General features: G+C 36.3%; 1 protein-coding gene across 4 annotated transcripts in view; it reads left to right on the top strand.

Moving 5' to 3' along the window:
* The window catches only part of GlcT (ceramide glucosyltransferase), an 81,369-nt gene that overhangs the window by 22,373 nt on the left and 32,513 nt on the right, over positions 1-26,483 (top strand). For 3 of the 4 annotated variants that reach the window (XM_069836938.1, XM_069836937.1, XM_069836939.1), the window contains exons 6-7: positions 5,548-5,813; positions 14,934-15,123. In XM_069836938.1, the coding sequence (XP_069693039.1) occupies positions 5,548-5,813; positions 14,934-15,123 (456 nt within the window). Of the gene's footprint in view, positions 1-5,547; positions 5,814-14,933; positions 15,124-21,021; positions 23,046-26,483 lie in introns of those variants that run through there. The other variant, XM_069836940.1, reaches the window with a different exon arrangement.

The raw sequence follows: 26,483 nt of genomic DNA, 5'->3' as shown, positions 1-26,483 counted from the left end.
CTCAAGAATATGAAGCATTGTGTCGGAGTAGCTTTTAATAAGAATATCTTGCTTTTGTTACTGTATAAAAGCAAGCCATTTACCTCAAGAATATGAAGCATTGTGTCAGAGTAGCTTTTAATAAGAATATCTTGCTTCTGTTACTATATAAAAGCAGGCCATTTACTTCAAGAATATGAAGCATTGTGTCGGAGTAGCTTTTAATAAGAATATCTTGCTTCTGTTACTGTATAAAAGCAGGCCATTTACCTCAAGAATATGAAGCATTGTGTCGGAGTAGCTTTTAATAAGAATATCTTGCTTCTGTTACTGTATAAAAGCAGGCAATTTACCTCAAGAATATGAAGCATTGTGTCGGAGTAGCTTTTAATAAGAATATCTTGCTTCTGTTACTGTATAAAAGCAGGCAATTTACCTCAAGAATATGAAGCATTGTGTCGGAGTAGCTTTTAATAAGAATAACTTGCATCTTTTACTGTATAAAAGCAGGCAATTTACCTCAAGAATATGAAGCATTGTGTCGGAGTAGCTTTTAATAAGAATATCTTGTGTCAGTTACTGTATAAAAGCAGGCCATTTACCTCAAGAATATGAAGCATTGTGTCAGAGTAGCTTTTAATAAGAATATCTTGCTTCTGTTACTGTATAAACGCAGGCAATTTACCTCAAGAATATGAAGCATTGTGTTGGAGTAGCTTTTAATAAGTATATCTTGCTTCTGTTACTGTATGAAAGCAGGAAATTTACCTCAAGAATATGAAGCATTGTGTTGGAGTAGCTTTTAATAAGAATATCTTGCTTCTGTTACTGTATGAAAGCAGGAAATTTACCTCAAGAATATGAAGCATTGTGTCAGAGTAGCTTTTAATAAGAATATCTTGCTTCTGTTACTGTATAAAAGCAGGCAATTTACCTCAAGAATATGAAGCATTGCGTCAGAATAGCTTTTAATAAGAATATCTTGCTTCTGTTACTGTATAAATGCAGGCAATTTACCTCAAGAATATGCAGCATTGTGTCAGAGTAGCTTTTAATAAGAATATCTTGCTTCTGTTACTGTATAAAAGCAGGCAATTTACCTCAAGAATATGAAGCATTGTGTCATAGTAGCTTTTAATAAGAATATCTTGCTTCTGTTACTGTATAAAAGCAGGCAATTTACCTCAAGAATATGAAGCATTGTGTCAGAGTAGCTTTTAATAAGAATATCTTGCTTCTGTTACTGTATAAAAGCAGGCAATTTACCTCAAGAATATGAAGCATTGTGTCGGAGTAGCTTTTAATAAGAATATCTTGCTTCTGTTACTGTATAAAAGCAGGCAATTTACCTCAAGAATATGAAGCATTGTGTCGGAGTAGCTTTTAATAAGAATATCTTGCTTCTGTTACTGTATAAACGCAGGCAATTTACCTCAAGAATATGAAGCATTGTGTTGGAGTAGCTTTTAATAAGAATATCTTGCTTCTGTTACTGTATGAAAGCAGGAAATTTACCTCAAGAATATGAAGCATTGTGTCAGAGTAGCTTTTAATACGAATATCTTGCTTCTGTTACTGTATAAAAGCAGGCCATTTACCTCAAGAATATGAAGCATTGTGTCGGAGTAGCTTTTAATAAGAATATCTTGCTTCTGTTACTGTATAAAAGCAGGCAATTTACCTCAAGAATATGAAGCATTGTGTCGGAGTAGCTTTTAATAAGAATATCTTGCTTCTGTTACTGTATAAACGCAGGCAATTTACCTCAAGAATATGAAGCATTGTATTGGAGTAGCTTTTAATAAGAATATCTTGCTTCTGTTACTGTATGAAAGCAGGAAATTTACCTCAAGAATATGAAGCATTGTGTCAGAGTAGCTTTTAATAAGAATATCTTGCTTCTGTTACTGTATAAAAGCAGGCCATTTACCTCAAGAATATGAAGCATTGTGTCGGAGTAGCTTTTAATAAGAATATCTTGCTTCTGTTACTGTATAAAGCAGGCAATTTACCTCAAGAATATGAAGCATTGTGTCAGAGTAGCTTTTAATAAGAATATCTTGCTTCTGTTACTGTATAAAAGGAGGCAATTTACCTCAAGAATATGAAGCATTGTGTCGGAGTAGCTTTTAATAAGAATATCTTGCTTCTGTTACTGTATAAAAGCAGGCAATTTACCTCAAGAATATGAAGCATTGTGTTGGAGTAGCTTTTAATAAGAATATCTTGCTTCTGTTACTGTATGAAAGCAGGAAATTTACCTCAAGAATATGAAGCATTGTGTCAGAGTAGCTTTTAATAAGAATATCTTGCTTCTGTTACTGTATAAAAGCAGGCAATTTACCTCAAGAATATGAAGCATTGTGTCAGAGTAGCTTTTAATAAGAATATCTTGCTTCTGTTACTGTATAAAAGCAGGCCATTTGGCTCAAGAATATATAGCATTGTGTTGGAGTAGCTTTTAATAAGAATATCTTGCTTCTGTTACTGTATAAAAGCAGGCAATTTACCTCAAGAATATGAAGCATTGTGTCGGAGTAGCTTTTAATAAGAATATCTTGCTTCTGTTACTGTATAAACGCAGGCAATTTACCTCAAGAATATGAAGCATTGCGTCAGAATAGCTTTTAATAATATCTTGCTTCTGTTACTGTATAAAAGCAGGCCATTTGGCTCAAGAATATATAGCATTGTGTTGGAGTAGCTTTTAATAAGAATATCTTGCTTCTGTTACTGTATAAAATTAGGCCATTTACCTCAGGAATATGAAGCATTGTGTCTGGCTTATGAGTTTTATTGTCTTGGAACTTAAGAAATATCTGCACAAGTTGCTCATCTTAAAAAAAAAAAATTACTTTTCCGAAAAGTTATGTAATTTAATATTAAATGAAATATATTGTATCATATGAGAGAATATATGTGTTTGATACAGAATGTCTTATATACATACTGCTGCAAATAATGAGACTGAATGAATTTGAAGAAGCAAAGTTATGTTCGATATCACTTTTCTTTAGTCTAAATATATTTCTCTAGCCCTGAAATAAAATGACATGATCAGCTAAGGACTGAGAAGACAATCTCAGATAACTGATTATGGTTTTTGTGTTCATCAGATATCATAGAAACGTCTTTCATTCTGCGGAAACTTGAGTTTCGGGAATGGAAACTAGCCACAGAGTGCTGCATTTTGTGAACATGTTGAATGAGCAAAAACAGAGATTTATTTTCGGTTCAAAAACTCTTGCACAACTGCTGCCATGTGAGTTGGTGTATATTTGTGGAACAAAACCCAGTTGCCTGTTTCTTGATGCTTGAATTTTAAATGATATTCTGCAATCGTTCCAAAATCTCAAATCATGCTCTCCAATGAGAGCCATCATAGGTGGAATAAATTTTTAATGCATAAGTCATTTGCATCTGTGAAATGCCACCACTTTGATCTCTGCTCTCCATACATGTCTTTCAGATTTCTTGTCTTGCTCTTCTATTGTTCGTCTCTGTGTCTTTCTGGATCTACATTGTTAGATCTGCTGAGGGTTCTAATCTAATTCGTCTTTCTATTGTAGGCAGTGAGCATTTTAGTGTCCAATTAATTGACATCTTCTCTTCATTTCACCTTAAATTTGTTGTTGTTTGTTTCCCTCCAAAGGTCTTCATTTCATGTGACAGTCTTCTTAGTTTTATGATAATTACAAACAGTGATTAATATTTGCGACCTAATTGAGATTTAGCTTTCGACTTCACATTTTGCATACATAATGGAACAATGACTTCACAGTTGTGTTCAAAATTTCTGAGCTTAGTTGTTTTAGATATACGTATTACAATTCTTCCATAATGAATATAACTGTATGAAAGTTTCATTTGCCTGATTTGAATTCTGCAACATTATCTTTAGTGCTTTTATTTCCAAGATAAGTAAAAGAGTTGACCTGATCTGTGTCTTTTTTACTCGCATAATGATTTTCATCAATATTTACATTTATTCTCGCATCATTATTTATATTGATGTGTAAATCCTGCAATCTTTTAAGTTTCTCGTCCATATCTATAGGACTTCGCTGTGAAAGGCAGTTATTCTGCAAAGTAAAAAAAAAAATTATATTGTATCTCTCATACTCTACTGAATCCCTCTTTTCCTACTGCCCTTCACCCTTCTCATCACTATGTCCAATACCAGAAGAAATATGATTGGGGAAGAAATGCAGTCCTGTTGTACTCGAGTTGTGACTTCCGTTTGGTCTGTAAGGTTACATCATGTAGCATTTAAATTTTAAAACCCACATCATATCTCTTATCATTTGACGTTGTGGTTTCTGAAAATATTTGTTTTTGATAAGTTTGTACTTTGATACTTCGTTTAAGGATTGAAATAATACACGTTTCATCTCCCTGCTATGATTGAGTCCAAGAATTTTGTATTTTGTTGAGCAGTTTCGTTGATGTTTTTGGCATATTTAATAGGTCTTGATCATCTAGCAATATGTGAGGAATAAAGCATGTACAAACTTTAATAATAATAATAATAATCATCATCATCATCATCCAAGGCACGACAGCCCATGAAAGACCATAACCGATCAGCCACCTGCTGACCTCACATCCACATGCCGAAGCAGAGGTGGACGATCATTCAACACCAGAATGGAGGTATTGTGTGGTTAGCATGAAGATGCCCCAGCCATTGTAGCTGGCTTTCGTAACCAGATTTCGCTAGCTGTCGTAGCTCCCCAAGTGCATCACGATGCTGGGTGGGCACCGGTCCCATACACTGGCCGAAATTTCATGAGAAAATTTCTTCTTCCATGAGGACTCGAACTACGCGCATTCTGTAAAGTGAGTTCTAGTCAGGATGCCTTAGACAACGATGGCACGACATGGGACATGCACATATTTTCTTTTTATATAAATCATGGACTAAAGTCTTGCGTATAATTTCCATCGAAACGCTGATCATCTGACAAATACTTAAAGCCACACAACATTCAGACATCAGCCAACTAATTCCTCTGGTTAATTCTTCGTTTCAGACTGAAATTTGATGCAATGAAATTGAATTGTCTTCCATACATAATTATATTCTTAGCCTGCCTTGAAATCGACAGAAAATTTGTGTATGGGATAAACATTTATTCCTATGGGCTTGTTTCGTTATCTTGGATACATTTTTACCCATTTTTATCCAGAACTTAGTATTATTATCTCTTTCCTCCATTTTGTTACTATTATCTCTTTCCTCCATTTTGATTTTGTGACAACAGTTATCTAGCCAACATTGTTTAGAAACAGGTCAGTGGACATTTTGTGTAAAATATGGTACATAAAAAGATTTTGTCATGTTATTTTCAAAAGTTAACTTAAGTCCATGCTTAGAAAAAATTCAGTCTCGTTATTTACTGTATTTGCTGGACTGTGTTTGATCCTTGCGTAATATTAATTACATTCTTGATGAAATAAGATATAATAATATCATGTAAGCATATTATTATGTAGCCTATTTGAAAACTTTACAATTCTCTTAAAGCGTAAATTTTCTCTAAACTGTTGATTTATTTAAATTTACAGGTTTACTTTGGCACGGTACAAGCCCGTATATACTTAGTTGCAGATTTCCTTAGAGTTAATTGCCATACAGGGATGTCTGCACTGATGCGAAAATCCTTGATTGATGAGGTTGGAGGAATTCAAGCATTTAGTTGTTATTTGGCAGAAGATTTTTTCCTTGCCAAATCATTAACTGAACGAGGTTGGCGGATGTGTGTTAGTAGTCAGCCAGCATGGCAGAATTCTGGTGTGTGTGAGGTCACCAGTTTTCAGGCCAGGTTGACGAGGTCAGTGTGCTTATAATAGAAATTTTGACCTAATTCTGTTCTAAAGGTCTTAATAGTTAGCTTCTATTTTCAAATGTACCATGCAATCTCTATTTACCTTCCCCTCCTCACCCTTACTTGGAGAATGTAATCTTTCACTGTCCACATTTGCATGAGTTTCAAAGGAATTCCGCTCCTCACATTTCCATAAACATTGTTGCAGTATGCATGAAATAGCAACAGAAGTGTCATGTCATGTGTGTTATTCGTGTGTGATGGGTTTTTAAATAGTCCATATTTAGTGTGAATCTAAATTCGTGCACAAGCTTTTCGTGGTGCGATTGCTCATTACAAAATAAGAACAAGTATCGTATAACTTACATCTTGCGGGCTCAAATTATCGAGAGAGCAGTCACTGTCAAATAGGGTAATTATCATTATTAGTTTTCAGGTTGTGTTCAAAGCGTTCTCTGTCCATTTCAAGACACTTCTCAATGTGCTGCATTGCACTGTCTTGTACGCAACATATGTGGGCATCAGTAATTGTTGTGGCAGCATGAAGACTTGCCACCAGATCATTGATGGGCCTAGCTGGTACCTTGTAGACGTACTTCAAGTGCCCCTGCAGGAAAAAAAACCCATGGGAATCATATTGGTGGCCATGAATTTGCTCCTGTGCATCCAATCCACTTTCTTGTATGCTGTGTGTTGTTTATAACATTTATCAAACAATTTCTCCATAGTTTGCTAGAGCATTGTCGAGCTGGATCCAGTTACTCTGCCTCACAGCTTAAGGCAAATCATCTAGCAGCCCTGCTAGAACATTGTCCAGAAACACCCGAAAATGGTGAGCATCGAGTCTCTGATGTAGAACTTAGAGGCCAAAAAGAGTTCACACATTGATGCTAGCTACTTGTAAATCAGACATGATGTCCTCTTTTGTGAACAGGATGCGAATTTTCGTGAGACTAAAAGTGATTGTTTTGGCTGCTAAATACACCTTCATGCATGGAAATTGCCTGTTCTGTCCAGAGAATGATTAATTTGCAGTTCGTTGTTAGGCTATTTGCAAAAGTGCATCCTTTGAGGACAGTCTGCTGGAAACAGTTGTACCCTTGGTGTTAAGTGGCACTGATACATTTATTCATCATCCAGTACTCATAGGACAGACGACTGAGACAGCCCTAATTTTCTAGACATACTGCGCAAGCTTCTCCATGGTTCCTATTTTACAGACACAATTATGGCATTTTCCTTTAATGGAGTTGAGACATTTCTTGGAGGATCTGTATTCACATGTACAATGAATGACTCCTAAACAGTCTCATTATCCTCACCTAAAACTAATGAAAAATGTATGGACCTATATGATTGCACTAAGTATCTTGAAAACTTGAGCCTGCTGCAAGTTAGGGGATAAGTGACTTTTGTTTTTATTTTGTAATGAGGAATTACGTCATGGAGTGCTTGTGTGCGAATTTAAGTTTACTCTTTAGAATTAATTTGATATACTGTTCTTTATAAATTAATGTTGAGGATTATGAGTGACAATGGTTTGAGTCAAGAATTAGAAGGTTTTCGCGCTAAAGGCTGGTTCACAATAAACCGGGAACGAGAACCAGAATGAAAACGAGAAGGAGAGGAAGTGAATATGAAAATTTTTGATTCACAATAAACCGAGAACGTAGATGACTATGCATATCGATATGCATGTCAATAACGATATGTAAAGTCGATAATATGCATTCTGATGTTATTTGTGTGTAATTGACCAATGGCGTTCTCTCATGAGTACAAGGCAGCCAACATAAACACAGGTTAACCAACTTCGAAATTTCAACTAAAACATTTCATTAGGTACGGTACTATAAATATGCCCATCCATCTTTATTATCACAACCTATTTTAAGTCTACCATAACGTAAAATAATTAGAGAAGAAACATTTGTAATAGAACAAAAATGAACACAACAGTAGTTATTGAATTGAAGCATGAATATGTAGTGTGTAATACAACCAATACAGTAATAACATATGATTCACTTACGATCGGTGTTCAAAGACGCAGCTATTGAAAGCCACGTATTCTCCTTCATTTTCTCATCTTTATACGAGGCGCGCCATTTATCGTAAACGTGAGGATCTTCCTCAACACTCAATATTAAAATCTCATCAAATAAAACTTGCTCCATGATGCACAGCACAGAACAAAATAATGCATAGATTATGTCACGGTCTTCTTGCTACAAAATATATGACGACAAAATAGCTTTTAGATGGCAATAGAATGAATCTAGTGGGTTGTGATTGGAAAAGTAAACACCAAAGTTGAAACTTGGCCAACTCTCCGTTCCCAATTCTGGGCTCCGGCAAGCTTTTCGTTAATTGTGAATGCTCACATTTAAATGTACACATTTGAACAATTTTACAGTTTTCGTTTTCGTTCCGATTCTCATTTCCGGTTTATTGTGAACCAGCCTTTAGTCAGACAAAAAGGGCCTGGAGAGAGAGAGAGAGAGAGAGAGAGAGAGAGAGAGAGAGAGAGAGAGAAATAGTGAGGAAGATTGTATACTAAAATCATGGTGGAGCATTGGAATAGGAGATGAGAATTGGTATGAAGTGAGTGCTGTGAGAGAGTGAGCATAATACTCGGTGGCCCAAAAATAGGTATACAGTTAGAAGCTTGTCAGTATGTAATTGTTCATATTTTTCATATCATATGTAGACAGTAGATATACAAAGGTACAGATAATTGTGTTTAGCCTTTGTTTGTGTATAGTCTTAAGAAAAAAGTTCTGTCGCACAGATACTTTATAAGTTCCGGAAAGGAGACAGTGCCCATGATCAGACATACAATGAAACAAAACTAATTTTATTACTTCAACTAGTCCTTCTCTTGTGACCCAGGTCGCACGTCATCTGATCATGCGTACTGCCTCCTTTCTGGGACTTATAAAGTATCTGTCTGACAAACATTTTTTCTAAAACTGTACGTCAGTTGCAGAGACGCTCGAAATTTCCTCCCTCAAAATTAATGCACTCCTGGAACCTGTCATTGACACTACATCAAGTACAGTTCCCATCAGTCTCTTGAAATACATCTTGTACTGTGTGTGGTCTTCCATAAACCTAATCTTGAACCATGTCCCAAAAGAAGCAATTACCTTTGGGCCACTCGGTATATTTTGCAATATTTTTCCCCCACTTCAAATTACCCCCCCCCAAAAAAAAGGGCATGTTTCTGACTTTACACATCAGTGACATATATGCATACTTTTCAGTGTAACTTAAGTTCCTGCTACATAACATATACCGGTATGTAAAATAAAAGTTTTTATGCTCGACCATGTCAAAATGTAGTAATTATGCACCTGGTAGTAGCTCTGTAATGCACATCATTAAAGTACACCTATTCATTATAGTTCAGTTGTTCAGCCAATGAGAAATCACCATTGTAGCATTATAAAAGCGCAAGTATCGATTATTCTCGGATATGCAATCGAAAGACAACTAGTGAAACGTCATGGAGGGTGGAAATCCAATACTGTCGCAGAAGTTACTATAATAATTAGTGTTAATTGTAAATAATATTCAAATAAATTCAATTTGTCATCTCGTTTTTCAATTCTAAATCAATTTCCAGGTTATATCAAAATTAATGTTCATGTTATTCTCTAGATTATATCAAGGTCAATGACATTCGTTCCTCGGAAAAAAATCAATACTTTCGCGTCTGCGCACATCTCACAATTTAGGTCAGTTCCGCTCCTCACTTACATAACCATAACATGAATACTTATAAATAATTTCAAGTTAGAAATATGGTCGAGCATAAAAAGTCGTATGAAACTTGCCTATAATGGTAATTTAGATGCTCGTATGAAAATTATGAAACTCGCGCTCGTTTCATAAACAAACATACTCGCGTCTTAATTACTACCATTATAGTCTCGTTGCATAATGTACTATAATTAAATGTTTGAATAAGAATTCGCAGTAATATGCAGTGTGATTGTTTAAAAAAAATCGCATAATTAAGGAACAATACATTGTTTACATTATTATATTATGAAATAGTGTTAGTTATTTAATATTGTTAGGAAAACTATTGTGTCTCATAGTTCATAATAATGCCTATGTGCATCAACTTCAGTTGAAAGTGTAGTAACCATGGGTTACAAAGCCATGGTTAAAAGTAACTGTGCTTAAAATACATTTCGGTGCACCATTTATAATCACTGGTTACTTACACAGGGTTAGTTGACATCTCATTTAACCAGGATAAAATCTGTGATGGTACACTGTTTCTACAAAGTGACAAAAGAGTAGTATCCATACTTCTGCAAAGATGATAGTATACGTCTAAAAATGACTGCACTTACTCCATTGTGCATAGAAATGAATGTATACTGTAATTTCGTGTTGCATTTGTATATCTTTCAGTGCTGTTATGTTTCTGGGTTGCCTTTCTTTGTTCATTGCTGGCTTAAAATCTTAAAAAATAGAAAATAAAAAACGAAAATATATCCCAATGTGAGTCTGAAGTATTGATAGTTTTAATTATTAGATATATGTATGTATGTAATAGGAAAAAAAAAAAAAAAGAAGATGGAATATCCATAAAAGAAAAGAATGAAACATAGATCACCTGGAGATTAATACGAATGTGTATATAATCCAGGGTCCCAATTATACGAGGGAACTGTGCAATATCCTAGAAACCATCCATCCTGGTTGGGACAAGTTATCTGGTTGAGGTTTTTTCCGGGGTTTTCCCTCAACTAAATAAAATCAAATGCTGGGTAACTTCCAATGCTGGACTCATTTTGCTGGCATTATCATCTTCATCTCACTAGATAACCATAGTAGTTGATAAAACGTAAAATAACTAATAAAAATCCATCCATAACCTCTCATCATTCAGCCTGCAATGTAGGAAAAGAGATACTCTTACACTTTGAGCCAAATGTTATTCCATTGCCTGCATTGTGAATGATTCATACTGCAGTTCTGTGCATCTGTTCAATGTTCCCTCTTAAAATACCGAAAATATCAATTTCGTAATATCTATTGTAAGCATCCAATTCATAGGAGAAATAGGATTTACGTAAAGATTAATTTTTGGTCCTACAGAATTAATCTACTATGGTAACAACCAAGGACCCAGGTTCGATCCCCGATGCCGGAGCAAATTTTTCTTCCCTAATAACCATTGTTACCATAACAGATTAATTCTGTAGGAGCAAAAATTAATCTTTACGTAGATTCTTCGCCCAACAGTGCATATACTGTGGAACCCCAGCCACCAAGACACTCAATTGAGTGCGCTCCTTGCATAATGGCAATTGGCTTAATATAATATGTCAACATATATATCGAACGTGGAGTAAGGCCATAAAGGAAAAGGCACTAGAGGAGGGGGATTCGATCCAGTGCTGTGGATTGAACTTCGGCGTAGCTGCGCTTGGTACGTAGAACCAAGGACCCGGGTTCGATCCCCGGTGCTGGAGCGAATTTTTCTCCTCTAATAATCATTAATAACCAAACAGAAATAAGATTGTTTGTCTTTGATGGATATTTCAAGTGAGCCATCTGTTGCAGTAAAAATGTCATCGTAGATTTTGTTCACTCTTGATTTCTATAAACAAAATCTCCTGAAATTATCTGTCGCCTAATCCTTCATAAGAAGACTCTCTTTCTTCTGACACAGTTTTACACTCACCATTATTCCGATTCACTTAATCTAAATACAATAATTTGTCTTCAAAATCTTCAATTGTGAATGTGACTGATATTTTATTTTATTACTAACCACTGGTTACCTCCTTTAACCACTTGAATACTGGCAGTTGGAGATTACTGTGGTTAACCTCCTGTTTTATTCCTAACCGAGATTGATTCACTGTAAAAATGCTTAACCAGGGGTAATGTGGCAATTTTAACTGGTGGTTACTCTACTGACCTTGATGCACGTGGTCATTATTGTCTAAACGTATTAATTATTGAAATGATGACAAACTGTAAGGTAGATTAGGACTTAATTGTGACTTTATGACTACTAGACTAATTATAAATGGCAGGGTTATTTAACTGTTGAATTTAATAAATGTTAAGGCATTACTTAACTCTTTGATAAAAAAAAAACCTGTTGGTCATTGTTTCCTCTGGTTTATAGTTACTTCCAACCAGTTCATATCTGGTCAGTGGGAAGTATAATACGTGAGTGGTTAGGGTTGGTGCACAGTTGTCAGTGAATTGTAAAATAAATGGGCTACAAGGGATCAAATCTTAAAGGGTAAGGATGATGATGATTGTCAACGACAATGATAAGGTTGTTAATTAAGAGAAGAGAAGTTGCATGACAGTGATAGTACGAGTAGAAACAGTTTTGGTGACAATGGCTATCAGTATATTAAGTTAACCCTTAAGCAGTCGCGCCTAACTTTGTAACATGAAGAGTCGCGTGGAGTGTTGCTGGCACCCCAAATATAATGGGTTGTTATGGGCTATTCTTTTTAATGACCAATTAAAATATCGCTCTTTTTTTATTTATACAACTATATGAAATACTTCAATACCTATCCAATATTATGATTAATGTACAGTAATGGTAATACAGTGAAACCTGTTCAAATCGGAACCTGAATAATCCGGAATCCTGTCTATTTCGGAACAATTTATTGGTCCCGGCGAAATTTGTGTGTATTATGTGTAATTTTTCCTGAATAAAACGGAAACTGTTCAACGCGGAAACGGAAACTGTCTGCTACTGTTCAAAACGGAAACAATATTTTGGACACACTATATTTTGTAACTATATTTTGAAACAGCGTGTAATTTCAAGGAATATACGAAATATGTAGGTCACAAGATAAAAACAAGTTTTCTTTGCAAAATTCTAGAGGGTACAAGGGTGTGTTGGCCTGGCGGTCATAAATTTTATTACCCTGTTGACTAGGCAGACGAGTCCCTTCAAAGATTTTTAATGCTTCACACCCGTATACTGTCGTAGCTAAACAGAGCGTAAGCGTAATGATTTCCAGGTAAAAAAAAAAGAGTTGCATAAAATGTGGCATTAACATTAAGTGATGAAGTAAAAGTTATCGAGATAAAGGAAAATTAGAAACAAAGTCTATGTTAAATAATATTAAAGTGCAGTTGCGGAAAACTCAGGTGTGACACTTTAAAAAATAAAGATCATAATGAGTGAGTGGTGTGCGGCCAATATTGGTGACACAAAAGGAACCAGAAAGTAACTGTTTATGTGGAAATAAATGAACTGTTGTGGGAGTGGGTTCTTCATGACCTTTCAAAGAACATGCCAATTTCTGGATCTATTCTGCAAACCAAGCTATTGAACTGGGAAAGAAATGAAATAAACCAGAATTCAAGGCTTCTAATAGATGGCTCCTGGTCCAATTAATTAATAATGTGCAGTGATATGCAGTACAGTATTAGAATATAGTGTTAGATATTAAATAGAATGAGATTAGTAAACTTTAGCAGTGTTTAATGACTAATGAATGAGTTATGATAATATTTATACAGAAAATGAGATTTTAATCAAGATGATTCACCAACGTGATGAGTGACAGAAAGCTGATTTAATGTGATGAGTGTTAAATGGAATATTTTGTACTTCTTGCAGTTTGCGGCATGCCATTTTGTTTTTCATGTATTTGAATGACAAAATATTCCATTTTAATGTCACGCCTGAATAATACGGAAACCTGTCCACAATGGAAAAAAAATTAGGACCATGTCACTTCCGTCTTCAACAGGTTTCACTGTATTTCAATATTGGTTCACATGTAATCGAATGTCTATTCACTCCTAATCATAATTGACTTTTTATCTTCGTTTCGAGACCACTTTCTTGATTTTTCTGTGCACACAGTCACTATTGAACATGCATTGTTATTATTTGTTACACAAGCATGGTCAGTTTAGTCACTGTCACTATTTACAATAGGACCACTGTTGTAACACTTCGTCACCCCATACCACTTAAACCATAATTATCTCGAGTATGCGGATTCTGATTTCAAACATGTTTACAGTTATTATTGCCTTACCAATTCTAAGAAAGGTACTGAAAGTTTCAGAAGTACGGGCTTGCTCAATATGTATACTGTTTTCGCTGTAAGAAAAATCCTAATGTAAACATAAGCACGTTGCTGTCACACCCATGATAGGCTCCCAGTCGAAACACTCACATGACGCAAGAAAATATAGTCCGTATTTGGAAACTATAATCTTGTATTATTTGAAAATAAAAAATTGAAATCTAGTTGTTAAATACAATGAAACAAATAACTTCACTCATATGTAAAACGCTATGTAAAAGAAAAGTTCCTTTTGTATTTTGTTATGTACTATGAACGCGGATGAATACCAACCGTAACACCGAGGTAGTCTGTTCTTGTAACAAGCTGGCGTCACTTGAGCTCGTTGTTCACGTAGAATGGCTTCTGCATTCTCGGTGTGTGTGGTTATTAAACATGAGTGGAAACCCTCTCAAAAGCAGAGGAAAACAAATAGTCTTAAATGTATATAATACCCATAAGTTGAGTTGAATCCAACGTTATCCATTCAGAGCAAGTTAATCAGACCGTACGTTCTAGCTGGAAGGGATAACTGACGCTGTTGTGGACCGTCTCGTCATAAATCCTGCCGACGATAGTTCTGACGACTCTGATTTGGAAGGAATAACTCCTTTGTCCCGCAGCGATTGGCCTTACACCAAAGTTTAAAATAATTACAGTAATTATAAAGTAAGTTTCCTAAGCAAACGAATGCATAGCAGTGAGGTTAGGTTTACTTGATGAGTAACGGGAAATGCTTAACATGAAACAGAATGTACAACAGTAGGTGGGAACACGTACTGAGAATCTATGGCGCCAAACAGTGGCCAATGAAGCCTCAGTTCAGTCACGTAGGATTTTTCTTACAGCGAAAAGATTATAGTTAACAGCTCTGTATATGTTACTGGAGGTGTTGACTACTTAAGGGTTAAGAGTAAAATCATTGTGGTTTATTTTGTTAAGATGATGGTATTCTGAGGGCAATGTATGGGGATAAATTAATATTGATAAAGTGAGAAAATTAATCAGTGAGAAACTTCGCCACCTGTTTTTGTAGATGGGCGAAATTGCGGGTAGCCATGGTGCCTCATACCATTCTCCTGGAGCCTTTGTCCGAGTGTATGGTAATAGGAGCATGTGCATCATGGGCTGTCTCATTCCTCTTCAACTGGGATCCTCTCGTGTTCTACTTGGTGCACATCCTCGTCTGGTTTCTTCTTGACTGGATCTTGCTTTCTATTATTCAGGTGCAGTAACAATGTCTTGTCTAGCAGATAATTTTTCAGAACTTTCTGTATTAAATATATATTGTATGGAAAATGGTATAAAATTTTTTTCTTCGGAAGTACTTCACTTTACTTGTCTTGTAGACAGTAGATTTTAATTAATTTGATTAAATTTTACTATTACACTATTACCATTGGTAGAAGTATAGTTTAACTCAATATTGACAGTAACTAGTGAAATGAAGCTTTCGATGTATGCTGTAAACAGTTAGATTTTCCTTCAATTTAATAAACTATCGTATTTTCTATTAATTGCATTGATTAAGCTTTGAGTAGATAGACCAATAAAGTCTATGTTACAGTTAGAACTTGAGTAATATAATTAATTATTACAATATTTAATAATGTGATCTGTATTTATTGCTGGCACTAATATGTTAATGAGTAAACCTGTACTATAGACTGCGCTATTCATCTGTAACATGGGCGATCAGTAAACAGAATGTCAGAAAATTGAATGCTTTATTACAAAGTGTTCTGGGAGATTGTATTTGAAACATAAATTGTTAATATGTTTGGTGTCTATTTTCGCATTTAATTTGAGGAAACAAAACATCAATGTTTTAAAATTTCCTTTATTTGATTTAGACGATCGTAATGACAGCCATGAGCATAACTCAGAGTAAGGAACTGGTCTCCTGATCCTAGGCTATGTCCAGGTGTAGATTCGAGTTCCACTTGGGCTGAAAGGGTTTTTCTCAACTGTAAGGGAAATGTAAAACAATCCATAGTGAACTTCCATCACATATTTCTAAAATATTTTCTCACCATAACAATTCCACCAACTCTAGGTAACTTTGTAGTTAATACTGGTTGCGAAATAACTCATATAATTGAAAATAGCAAAGGTATCACTTGAACACAACAGACATTGGAGAGTCTGTGAGCATGACACACACACCTAAAAATGTAAAAATTGTAGCTATTTGCTTTCATATTCATATAGGAAAAACTACATTATAGACATTAGGAATGACTTAATGATTACATTTATTGCTTATTTACGTGGTATCAGTACATTTTAACAGTTCAGCGCACTCTTCAGTGCTGTTGACGACAGTAATTATTGTTCTTCTGAGTTTCTCTTGTTCTTTTGTGAGGGCAGCACTATTCATAATACGAGCAACCAATTCGTCCTTTGTGTTTACTTTGTTTTTATACACTTTGCATTTTATCCACCTTCATAGACAAAAATCGACAGGAGTGAAATCTGGAGACCTTGGTGACCAATGCTCAAAATGAGAATTGGATTGTTTTAAAACTTTCTATTTTCTGAATACACAAGGGATAGAAATATATTAGACATGTTTTGTTTCAAATATTATCTTCTATCACTTTTCAGTGTAAAGACACCCAATACTGTACATCATATATAGCTTGGGAATAAGACATTTCGAGCCACCAGCATAGCTCAGGTGGTAGTAAATTTGCCTGCTGATCCGGAGTTGCCTTTAGGTATGGGTTCAATTCCCGCTTGGACTGATCGCCTGGTTGGGTTTTTTCTGAGGTTTTCTCCAACCATAAGGCAAATGTCAGGTAACCAAATCTACGACGAATTCTCGGCCTCATCTCGCCAAATACCATGTCGCTATCACCAATTCCATTGACGCAAAATAACCCAGTACTTGATACAGCGTCGTTGAATAGCCAAGTACAAAAAAATCACTTCTGATTTGCTCATTCACACCATGAGGTACGTCACATACTGTTACTCAGAAAGTAATACAATGCATTGGTGAGCTTCCACCGTATATAGTCCATACTACAGAACATCCATAAGGTCAAAATGTCCATAAGGTGAAAATGTCCATGTACCAAATGTCCATACGACAGAAAGCCCATATGATAAAACGTCTGTAAGGTCAAAATGTCCATAGTGTCGAACATCAATAATGTCCAAGTTCAAAGGAAAATTCTGCTTGAATAGAACACAATAAATTTTATTCCATAACTCGTACAAATAGGTTATTAATCATCGGGAACCGGAGCCCCACTTTTAAGATGGTAACCAATACTTTTAAGATATATGAGAATTTCTTCATTTTCTTTGTACCTGTTGTAGTTTCTCACAATCTGGAGAATTTGTCTTTGATTCGTCAAATATGTTTTATTCACCAGCTCTTTAATTTATGTATGCCTCCCTCTTGCTTGCAATATTTGTGTCCCAATTTCATTTTCTTTATGCTTTAGGCACTGTATAATTCGCCAAATGGATGAATGATATACAGCCAACACACATTGAAGATGATTGTTCCAGCCTTCTACCACATTGTTTGTGCGTTGCATGCCTTCCAGGCTTGGGAGATAGATGTTCCAAATATCTCCACAAAAGCGAGGTGGTACAAGTCTTCGTCTCTTGTCCGTACCTCTGATGTAATTTACCTCTAAATGTGTACACTCATCCATTTGTTCACTCACCTCTGCAAAGACTTCTTGTATATCATCGAGTGAGATGAAAGGGAGTGCCGTTAATGTGGTGACATCTTTGCAAACAGGGTTGTTAACCTCATCATAATAACTTCTAAGACTAAAATCATTAACATGCATCCAGATCATTTAGTTGAAGTGAAACAAGCACCCCTTCACAATGGCTCCTGGAAACGATCTTCTGACTGCGTTCATATTTGCCAGTTCGAAGTCCATCATTACTGTAAGTCGTTGGGAACGAATTGGTATTGCTAGATAACTACATCGATTCTTTATTTTCTCATGAACTCTGGAATAAGTATCTTCCGCAAGTCGAGTTGTCAAACAGAAAACAAGAGGAAAAACATACTCGAGATATCTCCCTTGCACTGTGAACAATTGCGCAAACTATTGGATGCACACTTGAAAGTCCCATTACACTGAGACAGAACCCTTAAGGAATCATCACAAGAAAATATTAAAACTCTATTTTCGTCATCCTGGCCTGAGTCAAACAATAGAAACTGTTGACCTCTTGTCATACGGTTAGTAGGAGCTGTTACGACTATTGTAAGTCATTGTTGTTGAATTGGGAGGTTGCTCATGGGTTTGTATACGGTTTACCGTTCTTTTCAAACTTCTGCGCTCAGGCATCTTTAGTGTTACCTCCTCCACAGGAGAGCCAAGAGTTGCTGCCAAAACAGTTGATGGAGTTTCATTTGGCATCGCTCTTTCTCTTGCCTTAACACAGTTCATGATGCGCTTTACTTCTATACCTGCTTCATCAGCACTATGTAAATGCTTATCTGTGCCATCCCACAAAACCCGAATGTTATCCAGGTTGCTGTTAGTTGTCATTGCAGCATTACAAATTTTTCTTTCCCTGCATCGCCAATATATTTTTGTCCTATCTCTATTAAAGTCGGGCGGCCGGGTAGCTCAGTTGGTAGAGCAGCTGGCTACGGACTGGAAGGTCCGGAGTTCGATCCCACGTGGTGACAGGATTTTTTCTCGTTGCCAAACTTTCAGAACGGCCCCAAGGTTCACTCAGCCTTCTATAAAATTGAGTACCGGGTCTTTCCCGGGGGTAAAAGGCGGTCAGAGCATGGTGCCGACCACACCACCTCATTCTAGTGCCGAGGTCATGGAAAGCATGGGGCTCTACCTCCATGCCCCCCAAGTGCCTTCATGGCATGTTACGGGGATACCTTTACCTTTACCTTTACCTTTATCTCTATTAAAGTCATGATGTTGGTACAGTTGGCCACGAAAAGAAAGGAGTGGCTGTGGCTTACCCTTCTGTGATGGCAATAACTGAGGATTTTGTTCCATCTTTAAAAATTTCAGTTCTGATTAGTTTTGTACTTGAAAATTTTTGCATAAGTTACTATATCTACCATGAACAATGGATATAGTGTACATTATATTGCTCATAGTTCATCTTTTAATATTTTTAAATTACAGAAGAAAGCAGTGAGAATTATTTGTGGTGTTGGACCAAAAGAACATTGTAAACCTGTAAAATTCTCACTCTTCCATCGCTATATGTATTGCAGTGTTTGTTATATACCAAAATGAATATAGATAATTTCCCTTTGAACTTGCATTTTCACGAACACCATACGAGAAGTTGTAAAGATATAAGACTTGATTTATACAGATACAAGACTACACAAAACAGTTTTTATTATATGTCTCTGAAGTTTTATAATAGCTTACCTAATTCGACTAAAAATTTAAATTATGATTCATTCAAATTGTTAATTAAAAGAAAATTGTATGAACACAGTTTGTATAGCATTAACGGATATTTTAACTTGGCAAATAATTTTGTATGATTTTATTTATATTCACGTTGCTATGCATAAAGTACTTATGTCCAAACAATAAAGTAGCTATCTATCTATCTATCTATCTATCTATCTATCTATCTATCTATCTGTCTATCTGTCTATCTGTCTATCTGTCTATCTGTCTGTCTGTCTGTCTGTCTGTCTGTCTGTCTATCTATCCACCTACCCACCCACCCACCCACCCACCTACCTACCTCTATATCTATCTATCTATCTACCCACCCACCCACCCACCCACCCACCCACCCACCTAGTGGACATTATACTACTATGGACATTTTGACTCTGGACATCAGAGTGAAGTGGACGTTATAGAACTGTGGACATTTTGACTGGGTGATTTAACATGGACATTTACAACGTGGACATTATTCCATAGACATTTTGATGTATGGACATTATAATCCTGGACTTTATGTCTGGTAACCATTGATGTAAATTTGTCGAGTTTAACATCTCATTGCTGTTTATAACTCGGTTACCTTCAAGTATTCATCTGATACTAACTTATGTGTTTGAATGACTAACAAGGGGAGTTGACATTCTGGATGCCAATTGTGTTGAACTTTTATTAGGCCACTTGGGTGGAGTACAATACCCATCCAAAAATCTTGTCACCTGGACAGTATTTTCAGAGATTTTAGCTTCTGAATTTCTTTGTATGCTGTAAGCTTGAAGTGAGTCTGTAGTGTACTGGATAAGGTGCTGGATTAGTAATCATGGGTTGATGGTTTTGTCTTATATTGTAGTCGGTATTTTAATTTTAATTTTCAATAATAATAATAATCCGTGGCGCTACAGCCTGTGAAGGGCTTAGGCCGACCAGCCGGCTGCTGGCCTCACACCCACATGCCGAAACAGAGGTGGACGATCATCCAACCAGAATGGAGGTATCGTGTGGTTAGCACGATAATCCCCCCAGCCGTTATAGCTGGTATTTGCAACCAGATTTCGCTACCTATCGTAGCTCCCCAAGTCCATCACGATGCTGGGTGGGCACCGGTCCCATACACTGGCCGAAATTTCATGAGAAAATTTCTTCCCCCATGAGGAATCGAACCAGCGCGCATTCCGTAACGTGAGTCCTAGGTTTAATTTTCAATTATGTCTCTATTTTCATTGTTTGTTTTATTTAGAAGAGTCAGTTTCCAGAACCATTTAGAACAATACATTCTAACAGGTTCTGAATAAATAAATGAGGGATGCTAAGGACTACAAGTTCTAATTTAACTAATGTTCGTTTAATTTCCCTTTAGTGTTCACTTAAAATCTCTTAAAGTAAAATTACCAAGCTTTGTAGATTTGAGCTTCACTAGACACAGCACTGATGAAATATTGCGCCATGTAGCTATAAGTAACATAATTGAAATCACGAAGAAAAACTTCAGTAGTTTTTCTTCTCTAGTAGATAAAGTTCGTTGAACATCAACATGATATCCACAGCTGCTTTAGTCAGTGTTTATTATAAAATCTCGCAGAAAATTATCTACGAAATACAACGCTATAGGAATGCATTTTCTCCATCAGATTTAAGGTGATTAGTCAGTTAATCTGTTATACAATAGATTTTTATTACGTAAATTGTCTTTTTGCTTTATAGTAACGAAGAAAAGATTATGCAGCAGCGACTGAAATTATCTCGAAAACGGTGTGCCGGGAACTGGGTCCATTTCATATACATGCACACATAATTATTACTGTAATATTTGCTTAGTTTTTGGAGGTGACTGTCCACAGTCCACTAGAATACTCGGACCTGCATGTTTACTCTTATGTCCTACCCGTTCCAGCTGCGACAGAGGTAACAACTGATGTTGCAGCGGTGAGTAACTCACTCTTGAGTTCAGATTAAGAAAATACATCTGCTGAAATCCCTGGCGCCCACTATACCCCACAGTCTCAAGAAAGCTGGTGGGAACACAAATAGAGACTGAAAAACACGCAATTGACAAAGCTTCAGTCCTACTTGAAAAAGGCCAACTAGATCCAGGTCTGAAAATAATAGAAAGCTGTATGTCTCGTGACCAGAATATTGTACCAAATGGAAATATAAAAATTAGAGATTTATCCTTCGAAGGGGTGGAAAAATTAAAATATCTTGGAGCAACAGTAACAAATATAAATGACACTCGGGAGGAAATTAAACGCAGAATAAATATGGGAAATGCGTGTTGGACTCTCACTCTGAGAGAGGAACATAAGTTAAGGGTGTTTGAGAATAAGGTGCTTAGGAAAATATTTGGGGCTAAGCGGGATGAAGTTACAGGAGAATGGAGAAAGTTACACAACGCAGAACTGCACGCATTGTATTCTTCACCTGATATAATTAGGAACATTAAATCCAGACGTTTGAGATGGGCAGGGCATGTAGCACGTATGGGCGAATCCAGAAATGCATATAGAGTGTTAGTTGGAAGACCGGAGGGAAAAAGACCTTTGGGGAGGCCGAGACGTAGATGGGAGGATAATATTAAAATGGATTTGAGGGAGGTGGGATATGATGATAGAGACTGGATTAATCTTGCACAGGATAGGGACCGATGCCGGGCTTATGTGAGGGCTGCAGTGAACCTTCGGGTTCCTTAAAAGCCATTTGTAAGTAAGTAAGTATAAATCATCACTCATCCCCCAGAGGCAAAGGGTAACCAAACCTTGGTTTGATGCTGTGTGTTACTAACAGAGAAAAGGAATGATCAAACTGCACAGAGCGCGAACAGACATGTGCAAGGCAAATCTAAATTTCTGCCTAAAAAATCTGCTAAAGACTAAGGAAAAAATTTCATAGAAAAAAAAAAAAAAAAAAGGAAAAGTCCAAGCTCAAGAGGAGTTAACAGATCCATTTCATGTCGATATAAGGAAGTCAATCAGCACTGCTATGAAGATCGTAATGGAATCTTGGGTAAAACACTACACTCTTCTCCTCAACCACTGCATGCCAAATCAAAGAGCCATTATCATGCGACATGCTGATAAAGCATAGCGGAAGTAAGAGCAAAGATCATCAAGACGAAAAACAAGAAAGCAACCAGAGAGGATGGAATTTGTAATGAAAATTTCAACGACACAGCAGATCAGTTGGGTCCCTTCTGATTCGATCTATTTAACTTATGCATCGATTCTAAAGTGTATAATTTTTTTTCTGTGTTATTGTATTCACTTACAGCAATGTATTGCTTTTATTGTGATCCTATTTACTTTTATTGCGTCTTTATATTTCTCCCGTAAATTGTATAGAAATGTTCACCATTCATTTACTGTCCTCACTTTGCAAGGTATCCTGATTTTGTGACTTAATCATAAGATGTTTTGTTTGTGTACAGAATTTAGGTTTTGTATATTTTCATGATATGTATTATTCCACAAAATGTAGAAAGTAATACAGTGCGTTCGTAGCTCGGCCGGACTGTTCCGCGGCAAAGATCGTCAATTGACGAGAAATTTTATAGACACTTCTACTATTCATGCAAGTAGTGTAAAAACTAACAAGCATGCAATCAAGTCTGTATCAGACAGATTTCTGAACTGTAATAAATTCTTATTGTTGTGTTATACAGGGCTACTACAAAGGCTTTATCCGATTCCATAGCCTTGTATTATGAAAAGTATGAGACATACATTATTGAAAGTTATATCAATAAAAAGAGAAACTCATCAAGTTTTTGGTCCATCAGCTGCTACAAGTGCTCGATGTGACCTCCTCGCGCCACGCGACAAACATCCACTCGGTAGTCTTAACTCCTACCACACCCGCTGGAGCATATCACGATCAACTCTAGCCACTGCCGCACGGATCCGGTTATTAAGTTCTTCAAGATTAACTGGCAAAGGAGGTACATACACTTGATCTTTGACAAACCCCCATAGAAAAAAATCACAGGGAGTCAGATCTGGCGACCGAGGAGGCCAACGGAGAACACACCGATCGTTGTTAGAAGCCCGTCCATACCAACGTTGTGGTAGATGCTCATTAAGATACTCACGCACTTCCAGATGGAAATGTGGTGGAGCCCCATCTTGTTGAAATAAAAACCCTGGTTTATCTTCATGTAACTGAGGCATCAACCACATCAACGGGCTTCTAACAACGATCGGTGTGTTCTCTGTTGGCCTCCTCGGTCGCCAGATCTGACTCCCTGTGATTTTTTTCTGTGGGAGTTTGTCAAAGATCAAGTGTACGTACCTCCTTTGCCAGTTAATCTTGAAGAACTTAATAACCGGATCCGTGCGGCAGTGGCTAGAGTTGATCGTGATATACTCCAGCGGGTGTGGCAGGAGTTAGACTACCGAGTAGATGTTTGTCGCGTGACGCGAGGAGGTCCATCGAGCACTTGTAGCAGTTGATGGACCAAAAACTTGATGAGTTTCTCTTTTTATTGGTATAACTTTCAATAATGTATGTCTCATACTTTTCATAATACAAGGCTATGGAATCGGGTAAAGCCTTTGTAGTAGCCCTGTATAATGCCACAGAACAGTCCAGCCGAGCTGCGAACGCACTATACATGTGAAATAAAAACCTGGAATGTTACCATTGTAAAATAGAGATAAAATAAAATACAATACAAATTTTATTAATAAGATTAAAAATTTAAATGTCTTTGTTTAGTGATGTCACTTTATTCTTTAACCTCTATAATATATTACTGTATTTTCATTTCATATATTAAAAAGAAAATGTTTTTTTCCAAAACTTGCAATTCCTCTGTCCTTTTATTACAAAAAATTCTGTTAGGTTAAGTTCGTCATTTATTGATACTGTTGAAAAGAAAATGAAAATAAGGAAAATAAAATGGGGGGGGGGGGAAGTGAAGAAGTATTCCCGAACCATCAACTCTATCCAATACACTACAGGACCACTTCACTATATTTATAATGTGGTAAAAAATTCCATCTGCTACTTTTTTCATCCAGCAACATTGTTTGTAGCATGTTAACTTGAAATTTGGTGCTAGTATAATGTAATATTTCAGATTGCTGTTACTATGTGACATCTGTTTTGATTTGATTATACATGTAAACTTCAGAGGAGGACTATTGTTTCACCATTTTATGAATATACCTAGTACACCTCACTTGACGATATGTGTCAGAGAAAGAACAATTGTTTATATGCATCTGAAGTCTGACTAGTGTAATATGTAGCTAGTAGGAGATGTATGCGATGGAAGGGGAAAGGAACTGGCCTCCCTACCCGTATTATCTCCTGGCATAGTTGCCTCATGAGCGGTACCTTCTTGGTATCACTTGTGAGGTTCAGACCTGTCTTTGGACAGTTGACTAAACAACAAACTAGTATGAAACAAGAGTTCATTTTTTTGTGAAACCACATATGCTGCCATATTTCTGACAATCTTTCAGAAAAGTGAAATTTAAGTTATTTTCATTTTATTATTTTGTATTTCTAACCAAGGAAGATAGTCTTCTCTTTTCTACAGTTCTTTATATAACATTAAAGTAGTGATCCAATTGTTGATTATGATATTTTCACTTCCATAAATTGGTTCTGTACTGATAAGTCTTAAATCTGCAACAGTTGCAGACTTTTTTTTTTTGGTAGGACCATCCTGGTTGCTCTCCACAATTTTCATATTAGAATAGTAAAACATTTACGCATCATTCAAACAAAAGATTTTTGTGTTCTTGCTTAGCGTTGATGGTATCTACTGGCGAAAATCCAAACTGGCCTCAAAATGCTGGTAGTTGTTCATGGATGGTGAAATTTTTATTGAAGGAATAATGTGTCTTACATTTCACAAAAATTGTAAATATTTCTCTCACAGCAGCCAACTTATCTTTCTTTTGCTATTCTTGTATTGAGATCTTCTTGTCAAAACAGGTACGTCTTACCAGAAATGAGGATAGGTTTTCAGAAATTACCATTCTAATATTGAGTTCAAGGTCATCTGCTATCCAAAAGTCTCGAACATTCTGGAGTCCACCATGAAATACTCCTGCAAGGTACTTTGTACTCAAAAATGATTTCGTTCATTTACATTTCTTGGTCAGCTATCTTTTCACAATTCAGTTTCTCTTTCATATTGGATATGTTAATGTTTGGTTTTTTCAGCAGTCATAATATAATATTATCTCTTATATCGTCAGTAACAAAAAGCTTACATCAATCAAATTCTGGTTTCTCATTCTTAGTGGTCTACACTACCAAACGCAGTTTTTTTTTTTTTTAAATATTATAAGGCGTGTCTGTGTCACTTTTCCTGATTGTTTATTACATTCTTACCTACAAATAAAAAAATATGCAGACTATAGCGACACTATACGAGTTTTTAGGCCTTCATGGTGACTGTGATCAGAATTAGATTTTTGGGTATTGCACCGTGTCCTGGAACTTGATATTTTAAGTTCCAGGATATAATACGTAATAACAATAATAATAATAATAATAATAATAATAATAATAATAATAATAATAATACTACTTAATGGCTTTTAAGGAACCCGGAGGTTCATTGCCGCCCTCACATAAGCCCGCCATCGGTCCCTATCCTGAGCAAGATTAATCCAGTCTCTATCATCATATCACACCTCCCTCAAATCCATTTTAATATCTTCCCATCTACGTCTCGGCCTCCCCAAAGGTCTTTTCCCGTCTGGCCTCCCAACTAACACTCTATATGCATTTCTGGATTCGCCCATATGTGCTAAGTGTCCTGCCCATCTCAAACGTCTGGATTTAATGTTCCTAATTATGTCAGGTGAAGGATACAATGCGTGCAGGTCTGCGTTGTGTAACTTTCTCCATTCTCCTGTAACGTTATCCCTTTTAGCCCCAAATATTTTCCTGAGAACCTTATTCTCAAAAACCCTCAATCTCTGTTCCTCTCTCAAAGTGAGAGTCCACGTTTCACAGCCGTACAGAACAACCGGTAATATAACTGTTCTATAAATTCTAACTTTCAGATTTTTTGACAGCAGACTAGATGACAAAAGCTTCTCAACCGAATAATAACAGGGATTTCCCATATTTATTCTGCGTTTAATTTCCAATATTATTCAATATTTTGAAATTAAAGGACGAGGAAACTAAGCAACGTTATCAGGTTG

This window comes from Periplaneta americana, chromosome 10 (genome assembly GCF_040183065.1).
Source record: "Periplaneta americana isolate PAMFEO1 chromosome 10, P.americana_PAMFEO1_priV1, whole genome shotgun sequence".
NCBI classification, from domain to species: Eukaryota; Metazoa; Arthropoda; class Insecta; order Blattodea; family Blattidae; genus Periplaneta; species Periplaneta americana.
The sequence above is the reverse complement of the archived record's forward strand: the minus strand, read 5'-3'. Positions and strand labels throughout refer to the sequence as shown.